General features: G+C 38.2%; 1 protein-coding gene and 1 long non-coding RNA gene across 10 annotated transcripts in view; one reads left to right on the top strand and one right to left on the bottom strand.

Annotated features, from left to right (window-relative positions):
- Window positions 1-7,829, top strand: part of LOC107400074 (uncharacterized) — a 44,279-nt gene extending 36,450 nt beyond the window's left edge. For 2 of the 8 annotated variants that reach the window (XR_006066178.2, XR_001576795.3), the window contains one exon: window positions 7,469-7,829. This is a non-coding gene — a long non-coding RNA (uncharacterized LOC107400074). Of the gene's footprint in view, window positions 1-1,036 lie in introns of all 8 variants that reach the window. The other 6 variants (XR_013051240.1, XR_013051238.1, XR_006066183.2 and 3 more) reach the window with 6 other exon arrangements.
- LOC102910118 (sulfotransferase 2A2-like) lies at window positions 3,374-22,714 on the bottom strand. Of its 2 annotated transcripts, XM_042263323.2 has the most exons (7): window positions 22,515-22,714; window positions 21,239-21,447; window positions 19,615-19,741; window positions 14,830-14,924; window positions 7,702-7,879; window positions 4,609-4,682; window positions 3,374-3,501 (listed from the first exon to the last, which is right to left on the bottom strand). In XM_042263323.2, the coding sequence occupies exons 1-7, from the start codon at window positions 22,645-22,647 to the stop codon at window positions 3,496-3,498; spliced, it is 822 nt and encodes a 273-aa protein (XP_042119257.1). In that variant the 5' UTR covers window positions 22,648-22,714; the 3' UTR covers window positions 3,374-3,495. The 2 variants fall into 2 exon arrangements, with proteins under 2 accessions (XP_042119257.1, XP_076428042.1); XM_076571927.1 differs by lacking the exon at window positions 4,609-4,682.
- Between the last annotated feature and the right edge of the window lie 4,215 nt (window positions 22,715-26,929).

The raw sequence follows: 26,929 nt of genomic DNA, 5'->3' as shown, positions 1-26,929 counted from the left end.
TTTGTGTGTGAGTGCAGTTTTTCACATGAAAATTTAACACGTGAAATTTACCAATGAAGTGTACATTACATTTGACCCTAATGATGTTCATGTGTTGATATAGGGTTTTTATCTTTAATAAATTAATGTACAAAATCTGAAGTGCATTCATTTAACATATTTGGGCCAAAACACCAAGAATGAGTTAAGTATGAAGGCTTGTTTTTAGAGCCTTATCATTTTTTTGGTTAACATGGCTATTTTATACTCAACTGCAATTGTTGTTTACATTTTGATTTTTTGTTTTCCTTGTTGGATGAAGGTTAACATTTTAATATTAAACTTGCACATTTCTTTCTGTCATAACATTTCTCCCTCAAGGATTTTGAACACAGCTGTTTGGAACATGGTATGACTTCCACTGTTGGCTGATTTGGAGCTGTATAAAGATATTAGTTGTGTATGCTCAAGCTATTCCCAGGATGGGAGATAGTTTAATTCCTGTTCTCTGCAGATCAAGATCATGAATTTTCACCTCTTTATCCAGTACCATGTCTGACTACACACCTCCATGCTTCCCACCCTGATTATAATGAACTAAGCATCTGAAACTGTAAATGCTTTCCTCTATAAAAGTTGATATGGCCATGGTGTCTCTTCACAGCAATAGAAACCATCACTAAGACAGACAGTGTTAGGAAGTAATTTCCAGTGTGTAAATGTAAGTCTTAAAGGTCTGAGGATGAGAATGCTTAAGTTGTGAGGGTCCAAAAAGTGTTTTGAGGAATGTGAAGGATAGTGAAAATGAGAAATGTTTTATATATTTCTTTCTTTGTATGCTATTGTTTTACTAAAATTTTAAATGTTAAGATGTTTAACATTAATTGATGGAGTTCTGATAAACTGTTAATCTCTCCCTGGTAAAGTACTGACTACTATCATCATAGTCACAAGCTCAAAATTTAAAATTCCTTTGGTTGTTTTCTAGGTATAGACTTAAAAGTGCTTCTCATTGTGCTGAAAACATCATTCTAATCATTATATATCCATCCCTCAGGACATAAGAAAAAGTGTTCATGCTTTTAACCTAAAACCACAGCTTTGGTATGACTCTAAGGTATGAGTCTACTCTAGATGTTTTACAGACACCTGTTAACTGCTCACTCTACAGTGAGAATTTCAGTACAGATTATAAGCAGTGGCAATGATAATATATCAAAAAAACTTTTATCTCTTTTTGTAAACTTAAAAAATTCATACAAGCTTCCATGAGTCATGACCTGGATCCCCCTGTCACAGGTGAAACAGACTCCAGGTATGGTCTCCTCTCAATCAACAGCTTAAGTTTCCCCACTTGCCTACTGTCTTTACTTAAGTGTAGTCCCTCTCTGTCTCTCTGTCTCTGTTTCTCTGTCTCTCTCTCTCTGTCTCTCCCCCTCTATTCTTTCTCTCTCTCTCCCTGCTACTCCTAGTCTTTGGACTATTTCCACAACCCAATACCAGGATCACAGGTCTGGAAGATCCAATGGTACACCAAAGAAAAAAGATTTTTCCACTAAACTCCTTAACTTTACCTTATTTTGCTAGTCTATTCCTGTCTAATCAGATTTCTAATCACTTAAAGATTTCAAAGTGCTACAAATAAAAATCAGCTGGTCCTAGACTTACTGAAAACCAGTGTAAACTAGATGCTTCTGATGGAATTTCCAACTGGGATGAGCCTCTGGCTTAATCAGATTTTTCAGACTTTTCCAAAGCTGCTTGGTCTTTGCTAGCCCCAAATGGTCACACAGAACCTGAGAAGCCTACATTCTCTCCTTCCTCCCAACCTTTGGTCAGCACTCCAAACTGCACAGGTCCAGACAATGTCCTAATTTTAGCTAAGAAGAAGGTACAAAATAGATTACATCATCATCAACAAACAGGCTGGAATGTCAGGCCCAAAAGAAACCCAGGGCAAATGGCTAACTATGCTGTCTATTAGCATAATAAAGTGCATACTGTCCTCAAAGTATTCTGGGCAAGTATTTGTTACAGAGTCCACTCAGATATCTGGAATCTTGGCTCCTCTCAGCTCCTCTCACTGCATGCTCTACAATAAACTTCTCCAGATCATAGTCTTCTCTTCCCCAGCTTCTGAATCCTATATAACCCTGACATTTTGACTATGCATCTCTTGGCTCTCTTGGTCTCCTCTCTCTCTCTCTCTCTCTCTCTCTCTCTCTCTCTCTCTCTCTCTCTCTCTCTCTCTCTCTCTCTCTCTGGCTCCTCTATGTTGGTCTTCCTTTCTTGCTCCCTACCTCATGGCCTGGCCTATTCTGCTGGGCATGAACAGTCTACCTCTTTCACTCCCTGCTCTGGAATCTTCCAGATGTCCCTCTCTGTATTCTCCACCATGTCTATCAGAAGAACCTTCCCCTTAACCATAAAAGGAGAGAAAAGAATGCATTCTTTTCCCATCTACACATCAGGATTTAAATATAAGTGTGTCTCTATGACACACAAGCAGAGTGGGCAATGTAGAAGCAGAACCTACTAACAGGAGCATAAGGACAGGACTGGGCAATAGAGGAGAAATACTGAATAAATTACAATGATAGGCACGTCTGTATCAAAGTTTCATAATGTAACACAACATTTTAAACACCCACTAAAATTACAAAAAAAAAGAAAAAGTGAAACACAGATATAAAATTCTGAGCAGAAATATAAATTTATAAATGTCTTACTGCACCTTAGGCTGTTTGAATGAAGTGTCAAAGTTTCTATAAACACATTCTTAAAATTTCTTTTGCACCAAATTCACAGAGTAAAAATTACTTAAATTTTCTTTTAGTTTTTTTTTTTAATGTTTAAAATGTTACAAGGATTGTTTTAAGCTGGGATTCCATGAAGCATATTGCAGTTAGCTGATAATATATAACAAACTATAATAAAAGAAGCAAATTTTGATGACTCAAGACTCCAAGATTCACAGTTGGAGAGATGATTGTGAGGTCAAGAGGACTGTAATGCCCTTGTAGAGGATCTGAGTTCAGTTCAAAGACACAAAGTAGGCAACTTATAGCAATATTTAAATGTAGCTCCATGAGAACAAATGCGTTCTTCTGACCTCTGAAAGAACTGTACAAAGAAATATGGTAACACACACACACACACACACACACACACACACACACACACACACACACACACACACACTACAACTACCTCTACTACTATTACCAGTACTAATACTTCTATCAATTAATATCTAAAAAAACCAACCCCAAATAAGTATCAGGATTTATTCTGTGACAACATCCAGTCATTCACATATACAAGAACAGGAAAATAAACCCAACTCTCCATATATATATATATATATATATATATATATATATATATATATATATTCAGTTTTAAGTATTTATTCCCATGGAAACAGCCCTGGAGGGAAACCAGCCATTTTCTCCTGGAATACTTTATCAAAGGCTTCAGCTTGGGCTACTGTAAAGTGATTCTTCCAGTCCCCAGTCATGCCTAGAAAATGTGAAGCAGACACATAGATGGGTTAATAATGATCTCAACACTGCTCTCAGTCCCTCCTTCACATGCTCTTACCATCTATTTGACATGGACCACATGGTTAATAAAGGGGAAATACCAGTGACTTCCTGGAGAACACATCTTACACCTTGAAAAATAATACATCAGACTTCTACCTCTGTCGCAATAATGCCCCCCCTTCTCCTATCTCATCATATCAGCTACACACTCTAATAGCTTCCACACTATATCTACCTTTTAGATATTGATGTTTTTCTGCTTCCCACTACACCTGCTTCCATCATACTGTCTAATCCAACAGAGTTTCTAATCTTAATTATCCAAAACGGTTTCAATTATTCTTTTTAAATTTTAGTGGTTACTTGTAAAAGTTCTGCAAAATATGCAAGCAAATTTTAAAAGATCTTTTAAAATTAAGTTTAATCATATGCGTGTAGGCCCAAATGATGCAGCTTTCTGCAGAGCTTTGAGGCATCAGATCCCCTTGAGCTAGAGATGCAGACTGTTGTGAGCTACGTGCCAACCATCTTGATGCTTTCTTCAGGTGCAGGAGACCCACGTAACTGCCAACTGAGAACATCCCAAGATTTCTGTTTTCAATCAGCATGGTGTCTGGTGATGCATCAAGACCTACATGATTTATTTACCATATCTTTTTACCAGACTTTGTTTCTCATCACTCCATTCCTGTATATGTCTTTAGGTTTGACATTAGAGATGGCAAACTGTGTAACTGCTTTCATTGAATTGTGTGTTCCTTCTTTCTAGATTGCTGATGTCTTCTATATACTCACTTTTTTCTTTGTTTCCTATTTTATGCCCATGTGACCACCTTTTCCAATTTTCCTTCCATGTAGAACTCTGCAGGCCACATCCTTGTTGTATTTTATTTCATAAATGTGACACATTGATGAATTTCATTTTTGTAAAGATGCCTGAAATATGTATCTAATATATTTAAAAAGCAAAATGTTTCTTTCATCGGCAAAGGATTCATTCATCAAATCATATCAGACACACAGAATATACTCAGTGTGGAATTTTTGAAAGCATTCATTAATGAGTGAGGAAAATACAGGCCTTGTTTCCATTTTGCTGATGAGAAAAAACTAGTCCTTGAGCTGTAACCCAGCATGATAGTGATGCATGTAGACCTGAAGCCAAAAAGAATGACTTTAGAAATCTGTTTTTCCATATCACATTGTATTCCTTATGTATCATATAAGTTAACTTTAAATTCCCAGTGGTATTACTAAATAAAATATAACATATTCAGAATTAAGTTGTAATTATCGATACACCATATTCAAACAATATGCCATTAATTGATATGACTATAAGAGTGTCTCTTTTAAGAAGGTAACTTGTAAGTATAAATTGCTACTCTCAGCGTTCTTATATTTTCATTATTAGAACAAATTTCTCTATTGTTTCCCACAGTACACCTGGCTCTTGATAAGCCAGACTGGATGCTGAGCTAACAGAGTCTCAGTAAATTCAATTGGGCTGAATCAGTCCAGTTGAGAGAAGCATATCTTTGCAGGTACACACATGAAGTTGTAAGTCAAATTCTGTCAAGACTCTGTGGTCCTTACAAGCATGTATTTCTCTTCATTCGTTCTTTCTAAAAATCTCCTCAAACTCTGGTGTATCAGAGGACAGGATAACTCAAAATTTTGTGGCTTAAGTCTTGTTGAAAAGGAATTTCCTCATAGTCCTGGAGGAGGCAGGTCTCACAAAAAGTTGTTGTGCAGACCTTCCCTGGATTTTTACTGGCCTGTCTATAGTGGGCTCCTCTCTAGGTCTTCTTCCCTCTTTGTCTCAGATTAATGCTTTCTAAGGACACCAGGGAAAATGATTCATGGCTCAAGCATTCTATTTAGGAAACATGCACTGTGAAGTACTGAGGTCCAAAACCTTTGAAGTTTGTCAGAAGACCTTTCCTTCCTCGTGTCTTCATTGTGAAAATGTCTTTATAAAAGTTCTGTCAAGTAAACAGTGGATGCATGAGAATGACCATCTCTCTGATCAGTATTTCCTGCAGTATCTAAATATGGAATCATAATGATTAAAATTGTTTGTAGATACTTATTGCTTAAAGCTTAATACCAGATTCATTTAACCTAGCCAGATGATTGAGTCTCCAAGGTAAAAAAGTAGCTCTTTACAGGAGTTTTCCAGAGGTAAAAAAAAATAAATAAAATAAGGTATTTTTCTTGGATCCTGAGAAGAGCAACTAAAGGACAGTGAAAATAGGTCTAGAGAATTCTTCCTGCTCAAGACCAGTCTAACAGTTAGCAAAGCTGTTCATGCATTATGGTTTAGGGTATTAAGTATCTACTGGTAAGTAATTAAATTCATTTTAGAATTAATCTTTGATCTGCTCTTCCCTTCACGATTTTAAAAAAAAAGAACCAATATGATATAGGAATTTAAAAGACCAACATTATCCTCACGAATCATATTGTTTCAAAAGTTTTTCCCAGATATCTCTCTTGGCATCCTCTATAAAGAATTCATGAATCAGGGCTGGGCAGGTAATGACGTTGGTCTCCTCGTTCAATGACCTGGTTTACAGTGGACTCATGGTTTATAATAAGTGTGAGTAAAAGAAAAATAATTCCCCAGAGTAAAAGTTATCTTTAAATGCGGAAGAAATTGATGTCATATATAATCACTATGATAAATTACAAAGGACTTATGGTGAAAGATCAAGTTTTATGACAGAATCACCATATATGATACATGAAAAATACTTTATTTCGGAGAAAATTAAAATCCCACTGTGGTCTCATCCTCCAAGTGTCTACATGGAAAAGAGGAAATGACAGTTATCTTCATGGAATTGTGTCCTTATTCTATTACATCTGCTTTATTGACCAAACTTTTACTTGTTAGTTTCCATAGCCTTTCCCTATTAAACAAGACATTTCATTCCTTTTGGCATTTCATTGAAGCTTTTTATGTATCCATACTGTTTTACCTCCAAATTCTGATTCATTATAGGAAATCCAAGAATGGGCCAATTCTCTTCTTATGTGGGACCTTCACTTCTAGTGCAGACAACTCTGTCTCCATAGAGTCTGGAGCAAAGCAGTCTGAGGTTATCTGTCAACATCAGTGGATTCTCCAGAGTTCTCAGTCCATAGTGTATAGACAATGAAATTCTTGAAGTGACATGTATATGTGCTCAAATCTGAGCCCAAACTTCCACTTGTGAGGACACCAGGAGTTTTGAATTAAATGCAATCTTCTATACACTTTAACTTACTTCTCTGTCTATATATTCCTGATGTCTTTATGTTCTATCACCTGATCCTTACAATCTAGGGTGGAGGAGGGTTGGAGAGTAAGGCTGAAGCATACAAATTATTGGAAGAAGAAAATTAAACCCATAACCAATAATTCTCCTTTGCTGAGTCTATATCCATTTTCTTTACTTATCCCCAAAGGCCTGACATCTGATTCATTCCTTCTTCAATGCCAAGTCCCATCTCACCAGTTATCTGCTAATAGGAAAAGGTGATATTCCAGGTGTGGCTCTTTTTGGTACAGTGGCTCCTCATCTCTACAGCTATGGAACCACACCCACAATCTGCTCCCAGCATAGAGAGGTAGCACAGACATAGAGAAGATGGATATTCCCATTCCTGGAGAGGCATTCAGAACAAACTGAGTAGCCCTGAGCCTGAAGCAATCCAAATGTAGGATGATAAATACCATTTGCTTAGTCTTTATGGGGTCTATACTCAGCCTGGTGTGGGACAGCAATCTTGGCATGTTCAACATCTTTTCCAGCCATGAATGGAAGTGTTTTCTGTGATTATCATTGCAAATATATCTTTGGTCCCATGTGCTATGTGTTTTCTTTAGATTTCTATGATACAGAGAGCCTTACTAAGCCTCATTGCTACACATCTACCCTTTTGTTTCCATTGAGGTTATTGGACTCAACCATCTGCAATCCCAACATCCTCTCCCAGAACAAATCAATTTTCATAGCTACTGAAGCCCACATCATCACCATGGAATGAATCTTCTGTAAGGTCTGTGAGAAACTATCATGTATGAGCAATGACTTCTGAACCATTCCCAACTCTTTCCTAGAGTCTCACTGGAACAATATGCCCTCCACACGTCCTGACATCATTTAAAGCTCAAAAACTTCTTCACCTTTTCTCAAGATATCCAAACCATTATGAGCCGCATCTTTTGTAATGAGACTGAAATTGGACATTTTATTTTCCTTCATGGCTTGGAAGGAACTATACTGGAGGACCATATCCAGCTCATTTGGCTCTAATTTTTTTCCTAGGAAGTCACAAATCTTCTTTATGGTGCTCTTTGTGTCCTAAAAGAAGAAGAAACAAAAATGAAGGTTGTAGAGAAAGCTCTGAGAGAGCAGTTGCACAGATGGGAACTATGGATGGAGGATGAAAAGAGGTTGCGAAGAATGAAATGGGAACATGAAATGAGAAAGCAGTGAAAGGGATTTAGAAAAGATACAGGAAATGTTGACAGGGTAGGAGATCCACAGCATTTTTATATTGAGTGAGCTTGCATTGTGACTGATCTATAGCCCTAAGAGTCACAGCCTGGAATTTCTTCTAAGGAGGAGAGGATATTAGAGACAAGGTCTCATATAACCAATGCTGTACTCAAACTTACTTCATAGTGGATGAATTCATTTAACAGCTGATCCTCTTGCTTCCATCTTTGCAGTGATGTGTTCACATGTGTGTGACAACCCACCTACTAAATATACTGGGATGTTTTTCTTGAGAGGTGTTCAATATGGAGTCCTGTCTGGTGGGATGGAAGTTTCTCTGGATACCAGACTGAGCTCAAGCTCAAAGAGGTCAGAGATCCACCTACATGTCTTTGCCACCTAATTGCTGGCATTAAAGTTGTGCACCACCGTACCCAACCTTGCCTGTGATGTTCAAAGAGACTTAGAGAAATAATTCTAGACAATGATCCACAGGAAAGAAGAAACTGTGCACAAAGAATTTAGAGAGGTTAATGTTTACACCATGTAAAATTGCACCCAATTGGTAAATGCGAATAATAGTTTTAAACTTTCTTAAGACTAATCTCAATAATTATTACTTGGGGGTACTTCTGGGAGATATTAGTTTGTTTCGAGTTTTACCTCATACTGTAACTCAGAAGGGCATCACATTCACAGTCTTCCTGCTTCAGATACCCGTATTCTGGAATTACAGTTGTGAACTACCACAACTGGGTTAATACTGAGAAATAGTCACAAGAAGACACAGTTTTGAATTTGGTTTGAATTCCAGCCCTTTTCTGCTCAGGACAATTGTAAGAGCTATGCCATATTGCCTGCCTGAGTTAAGTTTCTGCTGTCCAGTATTGAGCCACTAACCAGAAACTTTTGACATACCTGGACAAGTCCTGAGTTATTAGAAAATAACTTAACATTTCCTTATCTTTCTGCTACAGTGACCATTAGTAACAATGTTTTGTGGTTGGGTTGCTTGGGAACTCAACAGTCCCCTGATCTTTTCCCAAAGAAAGTTTCCTGGTCTGCTTGCTATAAAACCCACCTGAGAAAAATAAAATGTTGCAGCTTGATCAGAATACTGTCTTGCTGTCAATTCTTTGTGTCTCTTGTCACTTTCATTTGCCATTCCCCCTTCTAGGGTCTCTGCTGAAGATCCCGCTGCCCGGGACATGTTTTCTGGACCGGGGCACTTTTACTGGGGGCCTAAAGGTATAACTGTCTCAAAACTTTTATTATATATTTTATCACAGATTTAGTTAATATCTCATGGGAAGGTAAACAACCATGTCAATACTAGAAAAAAATTGTGTGGAATGGTTGGACAGAAAAGTTATGGGAAACTGCACTACCATGCAACATAGACATCTTAGTAATAAAGCTTGCTGGGAAATACTGAATTTTATGAAGAGAAAGTGAAAGATTTTACAAAAGACAAAAGAGTCTTTTATATTGCTACTTATGTAGAAACTTTGTGTTCCTGGATGATATCATTAATAGATCCAATTCCTTTTGATAATCCAATTTCCTATTTTTGATGCTCCTTAATATTTTACATTAAAAAATATTTTTTGACTCTTGCCAGGGAAGCATGTAGGCTGACTACAGATTTTTACCTTTCACTGTGCTCCTCCAGATCCAGTTCCCCAGTCTCATGCCCAGTTATGCCACAGAAAATCTTTAGCAACTCCCCCCCCCCCAAACATAGAATGGATTCCACAGATCTTCTAACTTCAGTCCTGTAATTCATTGTACTATTCCAACATCCAACTCCAAGAGGTCCTCATTGGGAAACCAAAGAACATTCTGGTCATGAAGAAATAAAGTAACTACACATCTTCACCTCCCCCTCATTCCTTTAAGTCCAACCACCCCAGGGTTACCCCTAGCCCTGGAGCAGAACACCTGCCTCAGCCACTCACATCTCTAGTGGATCTCCCCTCCTAATATCCCAACACCAATGCATTGATTTGCTCCACACCTGAACTCCATCGTGCATGCCCTGGGAACCCATAGATCAAACTGGGCATGTAAACAGTTAGGCTAAATGCACATCTTCACATCTGTACTTGCTCCTTTAAGTGCAGGCTCCTAGTCTCCTTCCCAGCTCGGTGTAGAACATCTGCTACAGTCTCCTTCCACCAAATGCCATTGTTTCACATGGATAACACAATTCTTATTCTCCAAAGTTCCTTCTCCATACTTATTGTTTTTGTCATAGCGAATCCTGAATCCAGAAGGCACTCCCTAAGCACTTACAGGCCACTCTAACCATGAAAGCAAATAGGCTAATCGCAGCTCTTCATCTCTTCTTCCATTTTTCCAAATCTACTCCTCAGTCTCATTCATAGCTTTATATTGAACCTTCTGCTGTGGCCTAACCTCACTCAGTGGCCCCATTTTCAGGTAACAAACTAAGGAGCTCCTGTTAAAAATGTTTCTATCTTCCCTCCTGTGGACATTATTAAGACAACCTCCTAGACTATTCCCATTCCTAAATTTCAGCTTTCTATATCTGGAAACATTTTACCTGGAACTTCCTTTGGCCCCAATTATCAGGACCCCCGAAGAATTTCCTACCAGACAACACACAGCCAGTATACTCTCCTAAGTACTAGACAGAGCAACAAAAAAAAGGAAGGAAGCATGAACCCAACAAAGGCAAGACCAGATATCAGCATGTAGAATTATAATTTTCTCAATCCTAGATGCCTAGATGCCAACCTGAAAGCATAGTCTATAACATCCAAGACAGGAGCTTAGAAACCATACTAGAACAGGCCCTGATTATTCTACCATAGTTACAGAAGAAGAAATTGACCCTAAAATAGCATGTATGGAAATGATAGAGGAATAGAGTAAATCTCATAAATTTATGAAAACAAAAACAGTGGAAATAAATGAATAAACCATTGAAACCTGAAAGTAGAAATAAAATCAATCAAGAAAACTCAAATTATAGGAAATCTGCAAAAGAAAAACTTAGGAACTCAAACAGGAATCTTTGATGTGAGCTTCATGAAAACTGGAAACAAAGAGTTGATTCCTTAAGAAAATCAACAAGATAGACCAGCCCTTAATCAAATTAACTAAAAGGCAGAGAGAGAGAGAGACAGAGAGACAGAGAGAGACAGAGAGAGACAGACAGAGAGAGAGAGTCCAAATTAACAAAACCAGAAATGAAAAGGGAGACCTAACAACAAACAATGAGGAAATCCAGAGAATCATCAGGTTATACTTCAAAAAACTACTCCACCTGAAAGAAAATGACAATTTTCTGGATAGGTAGCACATACCAAATTTTAATCAGGACCAGATAAACATTTTAAATAGACCAATAACCCCTAAGGAAATAGAACAGTCCTTCAATATTCTCTGCTTAACAGGAAAGTCTGTCAGTTATGCTTAGCCGGTAGACCACCTTAGGATGCCCCAGTGTTACAGAGGAACTTTGGGTGACTGTCCAGGCAACCTGATGTCCCTGCCATTAGGTAACTTTTCACCCTTCTGGGGTCTTTGATGGAGTTGAAGACTAAATAGTTATAATCATAATTTTCCTTAGTTATAATAGAAAGTAAATTAGATACAAAACTTTAGACAAACCAATATAAGATAGATAATTAGTATTTTCTCCAATTTTGCCAAATATAAATGGATCAGATACTATTACTGTAATTCTTATTTAATAACTGTTTTAGTTGTATGTAGCTTTACTATATAAAGGTGAAAACCTTTCTTTTTAATTAGACAAAAGGGGGAGAATTCTCAGTAACCATCCCTTCTACACTATCAATATGTATTACTCATATTGGTTAATAAAGACCTGACAGACCAGTAGCTGTGCAGGAAGTTAGGCAGTAAAATCAAATTGAGAATGATGGGAAGAAGGAGAACAGATTCAGGAGTGCTGCTAGCTAGCTGATCAGGAAGCAGGACATGTTAGAAGACACGAAAAGCCATGAGACACTTGACAATACATAGATGAATAGAAGTGGGTTAATTTAAAGGTAAGAATTATCTAGTAACAAGCCAGAGCTATCAGCTGTGAAATTAGAGATCACATTCAGGTTCTGAGTTGGTCTTTTTTGACCAGGTAGTTGGGACAGGAAACTTCCAATTATATAGTCTTACCTGCAAGATATGCTAAGGCAATGAAGCCACAAAGCTCAGGAGAGTAGCCAAGAAGTGCTTGATTTTACTTATGGCCTACTCTATAAGATGGAACACATAGCTGACACTGCTTTGTTGACCAGACACTAGATAGCCTGGGGACCTAGGGTAAAACCCAATAATCTTGGCCTGAAAAATTAGTGACAAAGTGACTCCATGGTGTTCTGCTGTGCTCAGATTAGTGCATTGTACAGCTGTCATCAGAGAAGATTTCTCCCAAAGCAGTTGGGAAGAAACATAGAGATCCACAGCCAGAGCAAACACAGAGTTTGAGATACTTTTGGACAATCAGCCCTAAGTGGTATGTCTCCACCAAATCTCTGACTTTGGAGCATAGACAACTCTTCAGAAGAGGGAAAGGGGAGTTAGAGCCAGAGAAGAGGGAGGACAATAAGAAAACATGACCATCCACATCAACATAAGAAAAGCTCATATGAACCCACAGACTGGAGCAGCATGCATAGTGGCACACCAGTCTGCACCAATCCTCTGCTTATATGTTAGGGTCTACAGTTTAGTGATTTTGTGGTCTTCCTTGATATTTGAGCATGTGGGTCTCTGCTTGTGCCTTCTCTTGTGCTGTTTTCATTCTGTTGGTTTATCTTGTCCAATTTTGAGGTAATAATATTATTTCATCCGATTGTACTTTATTTTGTTATATTTTTTTTTTTTGGTTTTTTTTGAGACAGGGTTTCTCTGCATAGTTTTGCGCCTTTCCTGGAGCTCACTTGGTAGCCCAGGCTGGCCTCGAACTCACAGCGATCCGCCTGGCTCTGCCTCCCGAGTGCTGGGATTAAAGGCGTGCGCCACCACTGCCCGGCTATTTTGTTATATTTTTAAAAAATGAATGAATGAAAATCTAGCCAGTAGGTTAAAGGATAACAATGGAACTGTCATTTATACCTGCTGTCAGAGGGAAAATCCACTGCCTCCAATGAAATGACACTGGATATATCAACCACTCCAGGAAAGTTTTTATGTGAAGGAGCAGTTGTCCAACATGTAATGGACTCCAGAGTTTGATTTCTGTTTCTGTGTGTGTGTGTGTGTGTGTGTGTGTGTGTGTGTGTTCATGCGTGTGTGCTTTTATTTGGTTGTATTTCGTTGCAGTTCAGTGTTTTTTCTTTTGGTTATTGTTTTATTTTGTTTTCTTTCAGGGGAATTTTGTTTTATTTGGATTTTTTTATTTCAGAAGGAATTTAAGGTTGTGTGGGTAAGGAGGAGAAGAAAATTTGGAAGAAATTTTGGGAGAGAAAGAATATGATTAAAATATGTTTAAATTTAAAATGTGTTTTATATTATAAAAAATTATAAGAGAAATAAAAATGAAAACAAGAAGTTACAGCTTTCAATAACCTTCATCATCACCAGAATCTACTTCTGAAAGCTCAACAGTGGCTGTAAGACTGCTTCTTTTCCTCCTTAACTATTTTTTGAACTATTCAAAGGATGGGTAAGTGTTTTCTCTGACAGACTGCACAAGTTTTTTCTTGTTCTTCAAAAGTATGATTGATATTTTTATTTATGATATATAAAGGATGGTTATCTTTCACTGTTAGCTTCCAAACTACTAAAGCTTTTGAGTTGCTGAACAAATATGAATATTTTTGGGCTTATATGCTTGGTGTCAGTATTATGTGTCCATCAGTAGAGGGAGAATTTTTTTAACTAAATGAAAATAAAATACACAAATGAACTTAAAATTATTTAAATTAAGGATCTTTTGAACAATGTCTCTTTTAGCCAAAGTTGACCTCAAACCCACCATACAAACAAGATAACCTAGAACCCCTGACTCTGACTCTCTCTCTCCCAATGGTAGTTTTAGAGTCATGTGATGACTTGCCAAGACATATTTTTAATTTTCAAAATAATAGATATTTTAGACACACATACAGTACTTGAACATATTGCTAACTGTCTATTGGGCATTTCAATGAAATGAAACCTGCAATGATCTTATAAGGATCAGATCTTAAATGGCCTATCATTCTATTTAGACATATGCCATTACTTAATGTTGAAACATTTTAGATATTCTCTACTAAGAGTTTTGAAATCTCCAGTGTATTCTAGCCTACCATGCAGAACCCCCTATACTGCAGAGTACTGGACACAATCATCCCTGACTGGTGCATCTTGTACATTCCTGGTCAGATGTGTGTATCACTCAATTCATGTGACTTCAGCTCTTGTGCTCTCCCAGGATTCACAGATGGATTTCCTGCTTTCTCCCTCTTCTTGTCATCAAGGGGGGATGACAAACATTTGGGCACAACAGTGGAATGAAAGTGCTTTACCTATTCCCCAAAGATTATTGGGTTATAAGGTTATCAAATGTGTTGCATAGACAGAATTACAAAACCTATAGCCCGAGTGTGAGCTACCCCAACCTACTCCAATGTTGATAAGGTAAAGATGTGGGTGATGGATAAGGCAACTGCAGAGAAAATTTCAGGTGCATGTCAATAAATAACCTAGGACATAATTTCACTTTTATTGACACTTTATGAATCTAAAACTGACATGGGGATACTGAGAAATATGGGGTGCTACATTGGGTGAGTTTGTGAGAGGTTCTGTGATTTTGTAAGAATGACAATTACCTTTTTTATGTCTTCATAGCTCAATAGCAGGAAGTTGTCTCTTTCTCTCATGGATAGCCAGGCACGGGTGTGCTCAAACCATGATCCATATGCCACTGTGGGAATGGAAGTGGAAAGCATTGCTGATAAAGAATGAAAGCCATGTCTTCCTGATATTCTTCACCTTTCTGCAAATGGCAGACTGCTTTACCAAGAAAAATGAAACTAGTATTTAAAATATACAAGGTAACATTGGACACATACACACAGATAATGAGCTGATTAAATCAAGTTCATTAGTAAACTCATCATCTTACAGAGTTACCCCTGATGTCTCATGGAGACATGCTTCTGATGGGCTTTAGTGATGGAGGCATGTTTTGGGGAAAAGCCATCATACCAATACAGTAAGCCAAAGAGGTCTTGACATGGCTACAGTTGGACTTTATATTGCTATCATGTCCAAAGAACTATCTTAATTCTTTCTAAGGGAGATCTCCTCACCCAAACATCCACCTCTAAGCTTCTACCAGGTCTCAATAGTGACTCTTCAGTACCCTGGTGTCCTAAACACAGACTACTAGAGACCTTGCAGGCATAGAATTCCACCTTCACCGCTGTGGGATGACTCATTCCTAACAGGCTTGAGGGAAAAAAGGGCCCAAATCAGTAAAAAAAAAGTACTTTCTAAAAGCCAACCTGGTCTGCTTAAGGGCCTTAGCAAAAACAGCTGAGACATGATCTGGAGATCACCTGGACCAATGAGAGGCAGCCAAGTCACAGCAGCAGATGCATATTGCTCTGACCTTCTCCCAGGCTGGGGTGGAGGGTATGTAAAACTTGCCTCTTTATGAATAAACTGGGCTTCTTTTTTTACAATCTCCCAGAGGCTATATCACTAACTCTGTGCCTACTTGTCCCCATCCCCCAGGGGAACAACAGCACAGGACCCTGATACAAACCCAAAAACTTCATTTACATTCCTAGGGCTATTGTAATGTTTTCTCAACAATCACAGTGTCTTCATTGTTCCTGATTTAGCCATTTGTTCCTTCATTGTCCCTCTCTCTGCATTTCTTATCTGCCATTGCACATCTGCATTGTTCATGATTATCTGAAGAACTAACTAAATCAAGTGAGGAGTGAAGTTAAGAGTTAAGCAAGGGTCAGAGCAGTAGGATGCATGAATTCAAGGAATCTAAGATTTGATTGAAAGCTGGGGGTAAATGATCTACAGAGAAGTAGTAGAGAGAAATTAACTTCATAATACAACACAGAATTAGGCCACTTAAAGAGATTGAAAGCTGTGTTCAGGTGATGACTCAGAGGAAAGCATTTGCCATGCATGTGTGAGGACCTGAGTTTGAATCCACAGGAACCATTCAAAGATAATTCAGTTTCTTTTTGTTACCCTAGTGCTCCTTCAATGACATGGAAGGTGGAGACAGGAGAATGGCCAGAAGATTGGGACCAACTAAGATGGCAAAAGCAGTGATGAATAAAAAGAAAGATTTTTTTTTTCTCAAACAGGGTAGAAATTAAGGCTCAACACCTGATGTTGTTGCTTGCCTGCCACATTCAAGTTTTGGCACAAGAACTGCCACATTCACACATTTATAGCCACACTATTGTAAACACACATACCTATTCACATTCAAAGAAAACCTAAAAGCCAAGTCAAATATGGCATACACCTGCAATACTAAAACTCGGGATATCAATACAAGAGAAGACCAGAGGTTCAATGTCATATTCCAGTACACAGAGAATTTGTGGCCAATCTGGGATACAACAGATCCTGTCTGAAAACAAACAAAAAAGCCAAAACCATTTTAGGGAGAGCACTAAAAATAAGCTAATGATACATATGTAGCTAGAAATTAACAGTAGTTCTGTCTTGGAAGTCATTTTAAAAGATAAGAGTTTATTTGGAAGCAGGTATTAAAAAGAATATATCAACAAGCCTGCCTCTGTCTTAGTATGTAGCCAAGGATGGTCTTGAACTATTGATTCACTTGAATCCATCCCATGAATATTGTGAAGACCTTCATAAGACTGGGACCTATAATACTCTATCAAGTGGAGAGAAAGTACTCCCAAGTATTAACCACTTTCCTGTGGCTTTATGAGCAGTCAAGTGTAGTTAGAGGACAGGGCTCATGACATCCCTTTCCTTCCACAGTCTAAGGGCAGTTTTTGGTAGCTGGTGGAGGGAGAGGTATTTTTTTTCAGTATAGGAGTTACTGGTGAGAAACCCATGTTCCTATAAATGATTGCTTTTCTGTGCTCCAGTAAGCAACCCCAATGGACCTCACTGGGTCACAAACACACACATGAAGAAAAGGGACATGGAAGTAGAAAGCAGAGTTACTTAGAAAGAGGAACAAGATCAGCAAAAGTGGAAACAGTGGAAGAGAGGATAGTGGGCCATTAATTTGATCAAAATTACCTGCACACATGTATGAAAATGTCATAATGAAACTTGTTATTATATATAATTATTATAACTCAATGAAAGTTAAACTATATGCAAAGTGTTCAGAATCCATGCCTATGAAAATACTTTTGTGACAATAAAGAAAATAGGATTTATAATATTTGTTAAGATATGTCTTAACAAAACAGTGAACAGTCAGGATAATATATGGGAAGCCAATGAAAAAAGACAAAGAGAAATCACAATTGAGTTGTGTGGTAGGAACATGCACTTTTGTTATTTTTCTGCCACTGTGGTAAAACATCATGAACAAAGGCAACTTAAGTAAGCAGAAAGAGCTTAATTTTGGTTTATGATTCTAGAGGGATAAGAGTAAATGATGGGAGAAAGGAGGCAATGGTAACAAGTGGCAGGAAGTGCTATAGCAGCAGGAAGCTGTGATGTCATCTCCTCAACTACATTCATGAATCAGAGACAAGCAACTGGAAGTGACTTAAGTACTTAACCTTTTGATGTGGATCTAGGGGAACACTCCTCCAGTGCTAGTGTTAGTGAAAACTTGTACAGCCACTATCGAAATCAATATGGAGTTTTCTCAGAAAACTGAGAATCAATCTACCTCAAGACCCAGCGATACCTAATTCTTGGGCATATACCCAAAGGATACTCAATCTTTCCATGAGAACAGTTGTTTAACTATGTTCATGACAGGGTTTTTCACACTAGCCAGAACATTGAATCAACCTAGGGGCTCCTCAGCCAGAAAAAAAACCAGAAAAAAAAATCATCCTGAGTAAGGTATCCCAGACACAGAAAAACAGACATGGTATGTACTCACTCAAGAGTGAATATTAGCTGTAAAGTGAATGATAACCATGCTACAATCCACAGCTCCATAAAGACTAGGTAACAAGGAGAGCCCAAAGTGTATGGTGATGTACGGATGTCCCTGGGAAGGGGAAATAGAAGAGATCTCCTGGGTTGACTGGGATGGGAACATGATAGATTGGGTTGGGGGCATGGTTGGAGTGGGAGAGTAATGAAAGAAACATCTTGATGGTGGGCATTTTTGGTCAAGTAGAAACCTGATAAGAGAAACTCCCATGAATCTACAAGGATGACTCAAGCTAAGACTATTAGCAATAGTGGGTAGGTAGTCTGAACTGGCAATCTCCTGTAATCAAGTTGGTAACTACCCACATTGTCATCAGAGAGCCTTCCTCCAGTGACTGAAGAAACCAGATAGAGAGACACACTGGGCCTAGCTCAGGAAATCCTGTTGAAGAGACAGAGGAAAGATTGGATGAGCCAGATGGCTCAAGGTCATCACAAAGGTACCCACAGAAACAAATGACATGGGCTCATAGGAGCTCACAGTCTCTGGACTCACAGCTAGGGAGGTGCATGGAACCAACCTAGGGCCTCTACATATGTGTGACTCTTGTGTAGCTTGATCTGCTTGTGGGACTCCTAGTGAGAAAAGCAGGGCTGATCCCTATTTCTTTGGCTGACTTTTAGGAACCTATTCCTCATAGTGGTTTATCTTGTCCAGCCTAAATGCAAGGAGTTTAGCTCTACCTGAACTTGATATGCCATGCTTTGTTGACACCCATGCTGAGGCTTGCCGCTTTCTAAACAGAAACAGAGGAGGAGTTGATTGGGGTGTGGGGTGGGGAAAGTGGTGAGTGAAGGGGATTGGAGGAAAGGAGGGAGGGGAAACTGGTCAGGATACAGAATACATGAATTAATTTAATTAAATAATTATTTAGAAACTATCCAAGCCCACACTCATTGATGTACCTCCTGCAAGGTTGTGCCTCTTGAATCTTCTGAAACAGTGCCATCAAGTAGGGAACAGGTGTTTAAATGTCAAGGTCTATTTGTGGCATTTCTTATTCAATACCACAAATTATAACACCTAACGTAGTACTGGAAAGACCAGACACTGCAAACTTTGTTGGGATGATGTGTTATGGGCAAGTTGTGTCTGTGTCTGTTGTGTAGTGGTGTGTGAAAACAGGAAGACTTCACAATTAGGTTCAAAATGGTGATGAGACTTGGAACCACATATTGGTTGAATACAGAGAGATAAGATGTAGCCAAGTGAAGACTACAGAATATACTAAAGGCTAGGGATGTAACCAAGTTAAATAAAATACATGATCATGAGAGTGAGTGCCAGCATTAAATTGATGGAACATGGTAGTAGGTGCTTTAGTCCTAGAACTCAAGAAGTGGATGCCTGAGGAGTAGAGCTTCAACATTGTCCCTGGCTATATAGAATTCAAGATCAACCTGAACTATATCTTACCTTGTCATTAAAATGTCTCTGAGCCTCCCCCAAGTCCTATATTTAATAGGACACTCACCATTTCCTTTGAGGAACCATTCAAAATAAGTTGTCAGTGACTCTGGAATCTTAACATATTTTGTCTTTCTCCAGAAAAAATAACCAGACACAAGAACATCTCTGGGATTTCTGATGACATAGATTATCTTAAATAGAAAAACATGTACATGAACTTTAAAATAGTCATTCCAAACCTTTTAACTTGCACAAATTATATGAAATGTCAATTAAATCTCCACGAGGTTTCTAAAAACTTTATTTTTATTTGGATAAAACTTTACATAAGTGCAAATATCTATAGTGAAAATTCTCTTTTATAAATTTATTTCATTTACAAATATGTAACTGCACAATAACTCAGGTCACTAAATCGTTAAAAAAAACAACTATAACAAAAATCCAAGACTGATCCTATATTTATAAAGATCAATGTCTTACAGTGTGAAAAACCATCCATCCATTGTGAAAGAACATCTTATATACACAGAGATGAGTACTGTGCTAAATATATCTGCAATATGAAAACCTAATTTTTGTCCACAACTGTAACTACCAAATGTAACTTTCAAGAATCATTGTGCAGATCTCAAAGCTAGAGTGTCATTGTACAATAGTGAACACAAAGACTTATAGGCAACTCAGAAATGCAGAGAGTTGGAGAAACAGACTTTACCTGGGAAAAGCATAACAACTGGTTATGCAATTCCAAATGCTCAGGCCTAAAACATACATAAAAGTAACGTTTTATAGATTGAGCAGATTGTATTTAAATATTGAGAAATAAGTAGATACATATACTAATGTAACAACAATTAATGAAAAAAAGACTCCAAATTTGAAAGAGAGAAAAGAGTAAACTTCATTGTGATATTATCAAGAGTGATAATAGTTCTACATTTGTATTTGTATTTTAAGTATAACATATTTTAAGTTCCATGGTTCAGAAACCTCCCAAATGCTTTTTTACAAACTAGAAACTATGATAGGTCAGAACCTGCATATCTCTGTTCCCCTCTGGAAATCCTCTATCATTGGTGTGGGGGATTCCTGTGGCTACTGACCTCAATGGAAAGCTAGATACAATAACACACAGTGGGTACAACTGAGCCATAACTGCTGAACAATTTCCTTGATTAGAGTACTGATGCCTGGTCAGGCTGCTTCTTCTATGAGCAACCCTGCCTGGGGTGATTTACACACTGCTCATGCGATACATACATACATACATACATACATACATACATACATACATACATATATATATATGTATATACATATATATATATATATATGTAGAATCACAATTAGCAAATTGACTTTGATGATGGCAAAATAGTAATGTCCACCCCACCCTAGAGTTTGCCCTCTGCTTGACTAGTATGTGTAGTTCCTGAATGCTCTAGTTGATATTTCACATTCTTTCATATATCTGCCCAGAATCACTGTGTGGTACTTGACATTCTGGTACTCTGATGTAGTTTGAGGAAGAGACACATCTGCATCACTTAGTGCATGAGAATCTCATGTTCCCACCCACAACCTACACAATCTGAGTGCATTTCATCAAGAGCTCCAGGGCCCACCAAGGTAGATGAAATTCAAAGAACATTTGGACAAAGATTTCTCAACAACTGGACACTGACCTTGGCCTTGGAACTGAAGAAAGACTTGGGGAAAAAATGGAAGGGAAGGTGGGAGCTGATGAGGCGTGGTCCTTCCTTATTGATTAATAGTTGATATCCTCTTTGACTCTCTATCCAGGGTGAGCGGTCCCAGATAGGCACAGATTGGATCCAACTGGGATCCCCCTTGGTCTGAATCAAGCAGACAATCTCCTTCATCCAGTTAGTTCCTGAAGAAGGAAAAGTAATGGTCACTCATTTCAACAGTACTTGTTAAAAAGCCTCAAGAAGAAAATTGTACACCTGTACAATTTACAGTGTATCTGTTTTTAAGCACACAGTCCTGTTGTGTTCACAATGTCCAAATGCTCTAAGTACAAAGAATATTCATGCAGCACTTTGCCAGTGCTTCACATGGAGAAACTGAGACTATATTCAATTAACTACACCTCAAAGTCCCCTCAAGTCCTGGACCATCATCATTCTACATTCTGGTACTTTGAGTTCAACTTTCCCAGATACTGCACAGATATGTAATAGTGGACTCTGTCCTTGAGACTTGCTCCTTTCTTTTAGTGCAAAGCAATTGAGATGCATCCATGCTGCAGTATGTGTATGAGTACTGCTCCTCTTTAGCTGAATAAATCCCCTTCTGTCTATTTTCCACACATACTTGTATTTATGTTTACATGTTTACTTGTCCTTGGGTATTTCTCTAGCTCTCTTCTCTGGGTCATTGTATGAATCTTCTTCCTGCATTCTACTGCCCTTGGCTTTTCTATGTTCTTTCACTGTCAGTGTCAGCAACCTAAAACTTACCTGTGTTCAGTGCTTCTGCCACCGAGAAAACAACCTTCCTCAAATCACACACTGCTTCTTTTTGGTTCTTTGAGTTTTGAGACTGTTTTCACCCCTTGGACAAGGTCCATGGTAATTCTTCTACCTGACATTGTCCTCTCCTCCACATATTCTTACATCTATGACTTTTACGTTGGTGCTGTTTCTTCTGTTTATTATCCTCATTTTTCCTTTCTACTCTCCTCCACATAGAGACAGAACCCTCCCAGAGTCTGCCTTAGGATCAACTGACATTGCTCGCATGGCCTAGATTAGCCTCTTGCCACACAGTCCAGGCTGGTGTTCTTTCTCTGAGTGAAATGCACTCACAAACAGCAATCCATGCCCACAAAAATTTTAAACATCAGATATACAGAGCATGCCACTCATCACCCAAATGAATGAGGATCAAAGCCTTATCCTTCCTCATACACTTCAAGAGCACTCTAACAGTTCTTACCTGATTTAGGGTAAGTCAGGATGACTATGTCTTCATCTCTGAACACAAACTTATCACAAGATTTTTCAATTATTTCTTTTTCATACTTTATAATAGGGAAAGGTATTCCTTCAAACCAAAGGTAGTCTGACATGGCAATGAGCTCTTTGTGGGTGCTGTTAGGATACAGTTTTAGCCACCTTTTCAGCTTCTGGCAAGTGTTGAGAGGTAATATTTATAGTGTAGGCAAAGAAATTATTAACACTCCACAGTTCCTTGTAAATCCAGCTACTTCCAGGAAGAAATGATGTAGTAACCAGTCAAAGGTTGTTGTGTTAAGCAATTATAAACACATTCAGAGATAATTCTGCAATATTCAAGATCCCAAACCAGAAACTCAATAACAAGTACTAGGACATAAAAATGGGGTTTAATTTAAAATGTTTTCTAATACAATTCAGCTTTCAGAATTGGTTCAAATGTGCATAAAAGTTACAGAGGTCATATAAAATGTTACCACATGAAAGTCTTTTTTTTAAGTAGTGGTTATTTTTGAGAAACTCAAGTCCTTAGTTGTGCTATATGGCTCCTACCTTCACTCTCCCCCTCCAGTGCCTCATTCCCTTCCTGTTTTTATGATTTCTTCTTTACTTTGCAGTTTATGTATATGTATATTTATATTATTTATATGTATATGATCACATGTACATATAACCTACTGAGTCAAATCCATTCTGTTTGTATGTGAATGTACTCTGAGTGGAGCACTTGTGATTGGAAAACCAATATGAGATTTCCCTACTGAGGCAGATGATTCTCTTTCAGCAGCCATTGACCTCACCTAGAGTTAAGACCATGTAGAATTTCCCCTGCCCTTATTTCTATACCAACTGGTGTGATTATGATAGCACATGTCACTACATATACTATTGAGAGTTCATAGGTGTATTTTCCTGTCATGTCTAGGGTATATGTACCATCAATTAGGATCCTTAGCTGCTGGGGGATTTCTGTCGCCTCTTCCATGTTTTTTCCAACCTTTCAGTTAAATGAACTCAATGCAGATGTATCAGTTGTGGTTGGGCACCTTTCAGTCAATTATTCTCTGCATTTTGGCCAGTTGTGGGACTTTATAATAGTCTCCATATGTTGCAAAAAGAAGCTTCTTTGATGAGGGTGGGAATTATATTTATCTGTGTGTAAGAGATAGGTATTAAGAAAACAGCTAGAAAGTATACTGGATTCTGATACTTATAGTAGCAGGTTCACCTCTTAGATCTATGCCATTTCCAGGCTCAAGAGGTTGTCTACGTGTACAGTGCCAGACATGGCTTCCCACTTGTTGAGTGTGCCTTAAGTTCAATTAGACAACCCTTGAAACCTCCAAGATGAAAGTTCCACTATTGCATCATCATGGATATCTTGCCAGTTGCATTATTGCTGTGGTTCACAGATATCACACCTAGGTAAGCCTAATGATTGCTCTTCTTTCTTGGCAGCTTTCATGAAAGCCACTTCTCACAGAAGAGCTTCCAGGTCAATTTCAGTTTAATTCCTCTAATATCTGTGTCTGAAGTGTATTGTGACTTCGGCAACAGAGTTGTAATCCAAGTTCTGTGTGCCAATCAATCAAGGGCAATAATACTTGGTATTGTTTTGAAGGTCACTTGGAGTGCCCTGAACAACTTGAGAGGTGATTTCTTATGCATGATACTGGGGTTTTCGTTATAGTCCATGGCACTTGGAGGGAGTATTATCATTATAAATTGCATAATGTCTTTAAAATACATGTTAATACAGGCATATTATATATTATTTTAGATAAATATGAAATAATAAACTTCCTTGTGTCTCTCCAAACATCCTTGGTAGTATTTATAGCTCCTTCCTCTCTGTCTCTCTGTATTCTCTCTATACCCATATTATTTAAAGCTTCAAATTTCTTCTCTTTCTCCCTTTGTAGCACCTGCATGCTATTCCAGTATCTCGAGATTTTTCATTAATTGCTCCAGTTTTTATTTCTTAGTTCTGTAGTTACTCCAGGTTATGAATGCATATCCACAAATGCGTAGACAGGAAGCACAAAGAAGGAGGAACATTTAGCATTTGTATTTCATGTCTGGGTTACCTCTCTCATTATAATACTTTTTAGTTTCACCCAGTTATCTGAAAAATTTCATGACTTCATTTTTCTCCACAGCTGAGTAGAATTGTATGCATGTATCACATTTTCATTTGTTCTTCAGTTGTTGAAGGAGATTTAAGTAGTTTTCATTTCTTAGCTATTGTGAATAGAGAAGTAATGAACTTGGCTAAGGAAGAAATTGTGGTTAGGATATCAAGTTCTTTTGATATATGCCAAGGAGTAGTGTATCTGGGCCATGTGATCAATTTACCACATTGATTTTCAGAGTTTACATTCTTACTAAGAATGAATGAAGGTTTCCCCTTTCCCTACACCTTCCCCATCATTTATTCTCACCAGAATTTGTTGGTGGTTGTTTTCTTGATAATATCCATTCTCACTGGAGTAAGATGAAATCTCTCAAAGTAGTTTTAATTTTCATTTTCTTAATTTTAAAAATGTTTACCAATTTAAAAGATATTTCTTAGACATTTTAATTTCTTCTTTTGTGAACTTTTTTGTCAGAGACACTGCCCAATTTTCAATATAGCATAGTTTTACACAGATCATCTTTTTCTTCTGACACTTTTATACTTTAAAATTTCTTTTCATATATTTTATTTAATTTTTTCACGTAATATATTGGATCATAATTTTTACCATACCCCAACACATTCCAAATCATACCATCTTTCCTACCCATTCAATTTTATCCCCGTTTTATAAAAAGATAAGCACAAATAAAAATACAAACAAAAAACCAAAATCCAAAATTAAATAAAAGCCTCCACCACACCCCATTAACTAAACATTTGTGTATGAGGGCTACACTACAATATTGTTGATACCTGCAGTGATACTTCGTTGGAGAAAACTGACTTTCCCTTTCATAAAAGATAGCAATTGCTCATAGCTTCTTGGTTAGGAGTTAGAACTTGTGTCCACCTCCCTTTTACTGTGCTGGAAATTTGTCTGGTTTCTATGTGTGTACACATGTACAAACCCTCTTGGGTCTGGAATTCTCTGTTTCCTTGAAATCATCCTACATTTCTTGTTCCTAATATTGATCCATCTCCTGTTCTTCTTAGAATTCAGAGCCATGGGTAGAAGGCATTTATGAAAACATTCAGATTTGGAATGAGTCTTCCAAGTCTCTCAATGAGCACACATTGTGCAGTTGTGAGTGTCTGTGTTAATTACCATCTATTGCAAACAAAAGAGCATTTCTTTTTTATTGTAAAATACTATTCAGTTCTACATAACAGCCACAGATTCCCTTGTTCTCCCCCTTCCTGCTCCCCTTCCGTTCCCCCCAGCACACTCCCCATTCCCACCTCTTCCAGATCAAGATCTCCCCCGAAGACTGAGATCAACCTGATAGACTCAGTCCAGGCAGGTCCAGTCCCCTCCTCCCAGATTGAACCAAGTATCCCTGCATAAGTCCCAGGTTACAAACAGCCAACTAATGCAAAGAGCCCAGGACCAGGTACCACTACCTAGGTGCCTCCCAAACAGATCAAGCCAATTGACTATCTCACCTATTCAGAGGTCCTGATCCAGATGGGGGCCCCTCAGCCTTTGGTTCATAGTTCATGTGTTTCCATTCATTTGGCTTTTTGTCCCTGTGCTTTATCCAAACTTGGTTTCAACAATTCTCACTCATATAAACCCTCCTCATTCTCACTAATTAGACTCCCAGTGCTCTACCCAGGGCCTAGCTGTGGATGTCTGCATCCAGATTCCTCAATCCTTGGGTGGGGTTTCTGGCACAACTATAAGGGTGTTTGGCCGTCCCATCACCTGAGTAGGTCAGTCCCGGCTGTCTCTCGACCATTGCCAGCAGTCTTTTGTGGGGGTATCTTTGTGGATTTCTGTGGGCCTCTTTACCACTTTGTTTCTTCCTTTTCTCATGTGGTCTTCATTTACCATGGTCTCCTATTCCTTGTTCTCCCTCTCTTTTCTTGATTCAGCTGGCATCTCCTGCTCTCTTTCCCTCGACCCTCACTGTTCATTGCTCCCACTCATGTCCAGAATGTTCATGCAGACTAATCCATTTCTCCATCATTGGGTGATCTCTGTGTCTTTATTGAGGTCCTGTTTTAAAGGTAGCCTCACTGGTGATGTGCGTAGCAGTCCAGTCATCCTTTTTCCATATCTAGTATCCTCCCATGAGTGAGTACTTACCATATTTGTCTTTCTGAGTCTGGGTTACCTTACTCAGGATGATTTTTTCTAGATCCATTCATTTGCCTGCAATCCTCATGATGTCATTGTTTTTCTCTGCTGAGTAGTATTCCATTGTGTATATGTG

The sequence above is a fragment of the Peromyscus maniculatus genome, chromosome 1, assembly GCF_049852395.1.
Source record: "Peromyscus maniculatus bairdii isolate BWxNUB_F1_BW_parent chromosome 1, HU_Pman_BW_mat_3.1, whole genome shotgun sequence".
NCBI classification, from domain to species: Eukaryota; Metazoa; Chordata; class Mammalia; order Rodentia; family Cricetidae; genus Peromyscus; species Peromyscus maniculatus.
The sequence above is the reverse complement of the archived record's forward strand: the minus strand, read 5'-3'. Positions and strand labels throughout refer to the sequence as shown.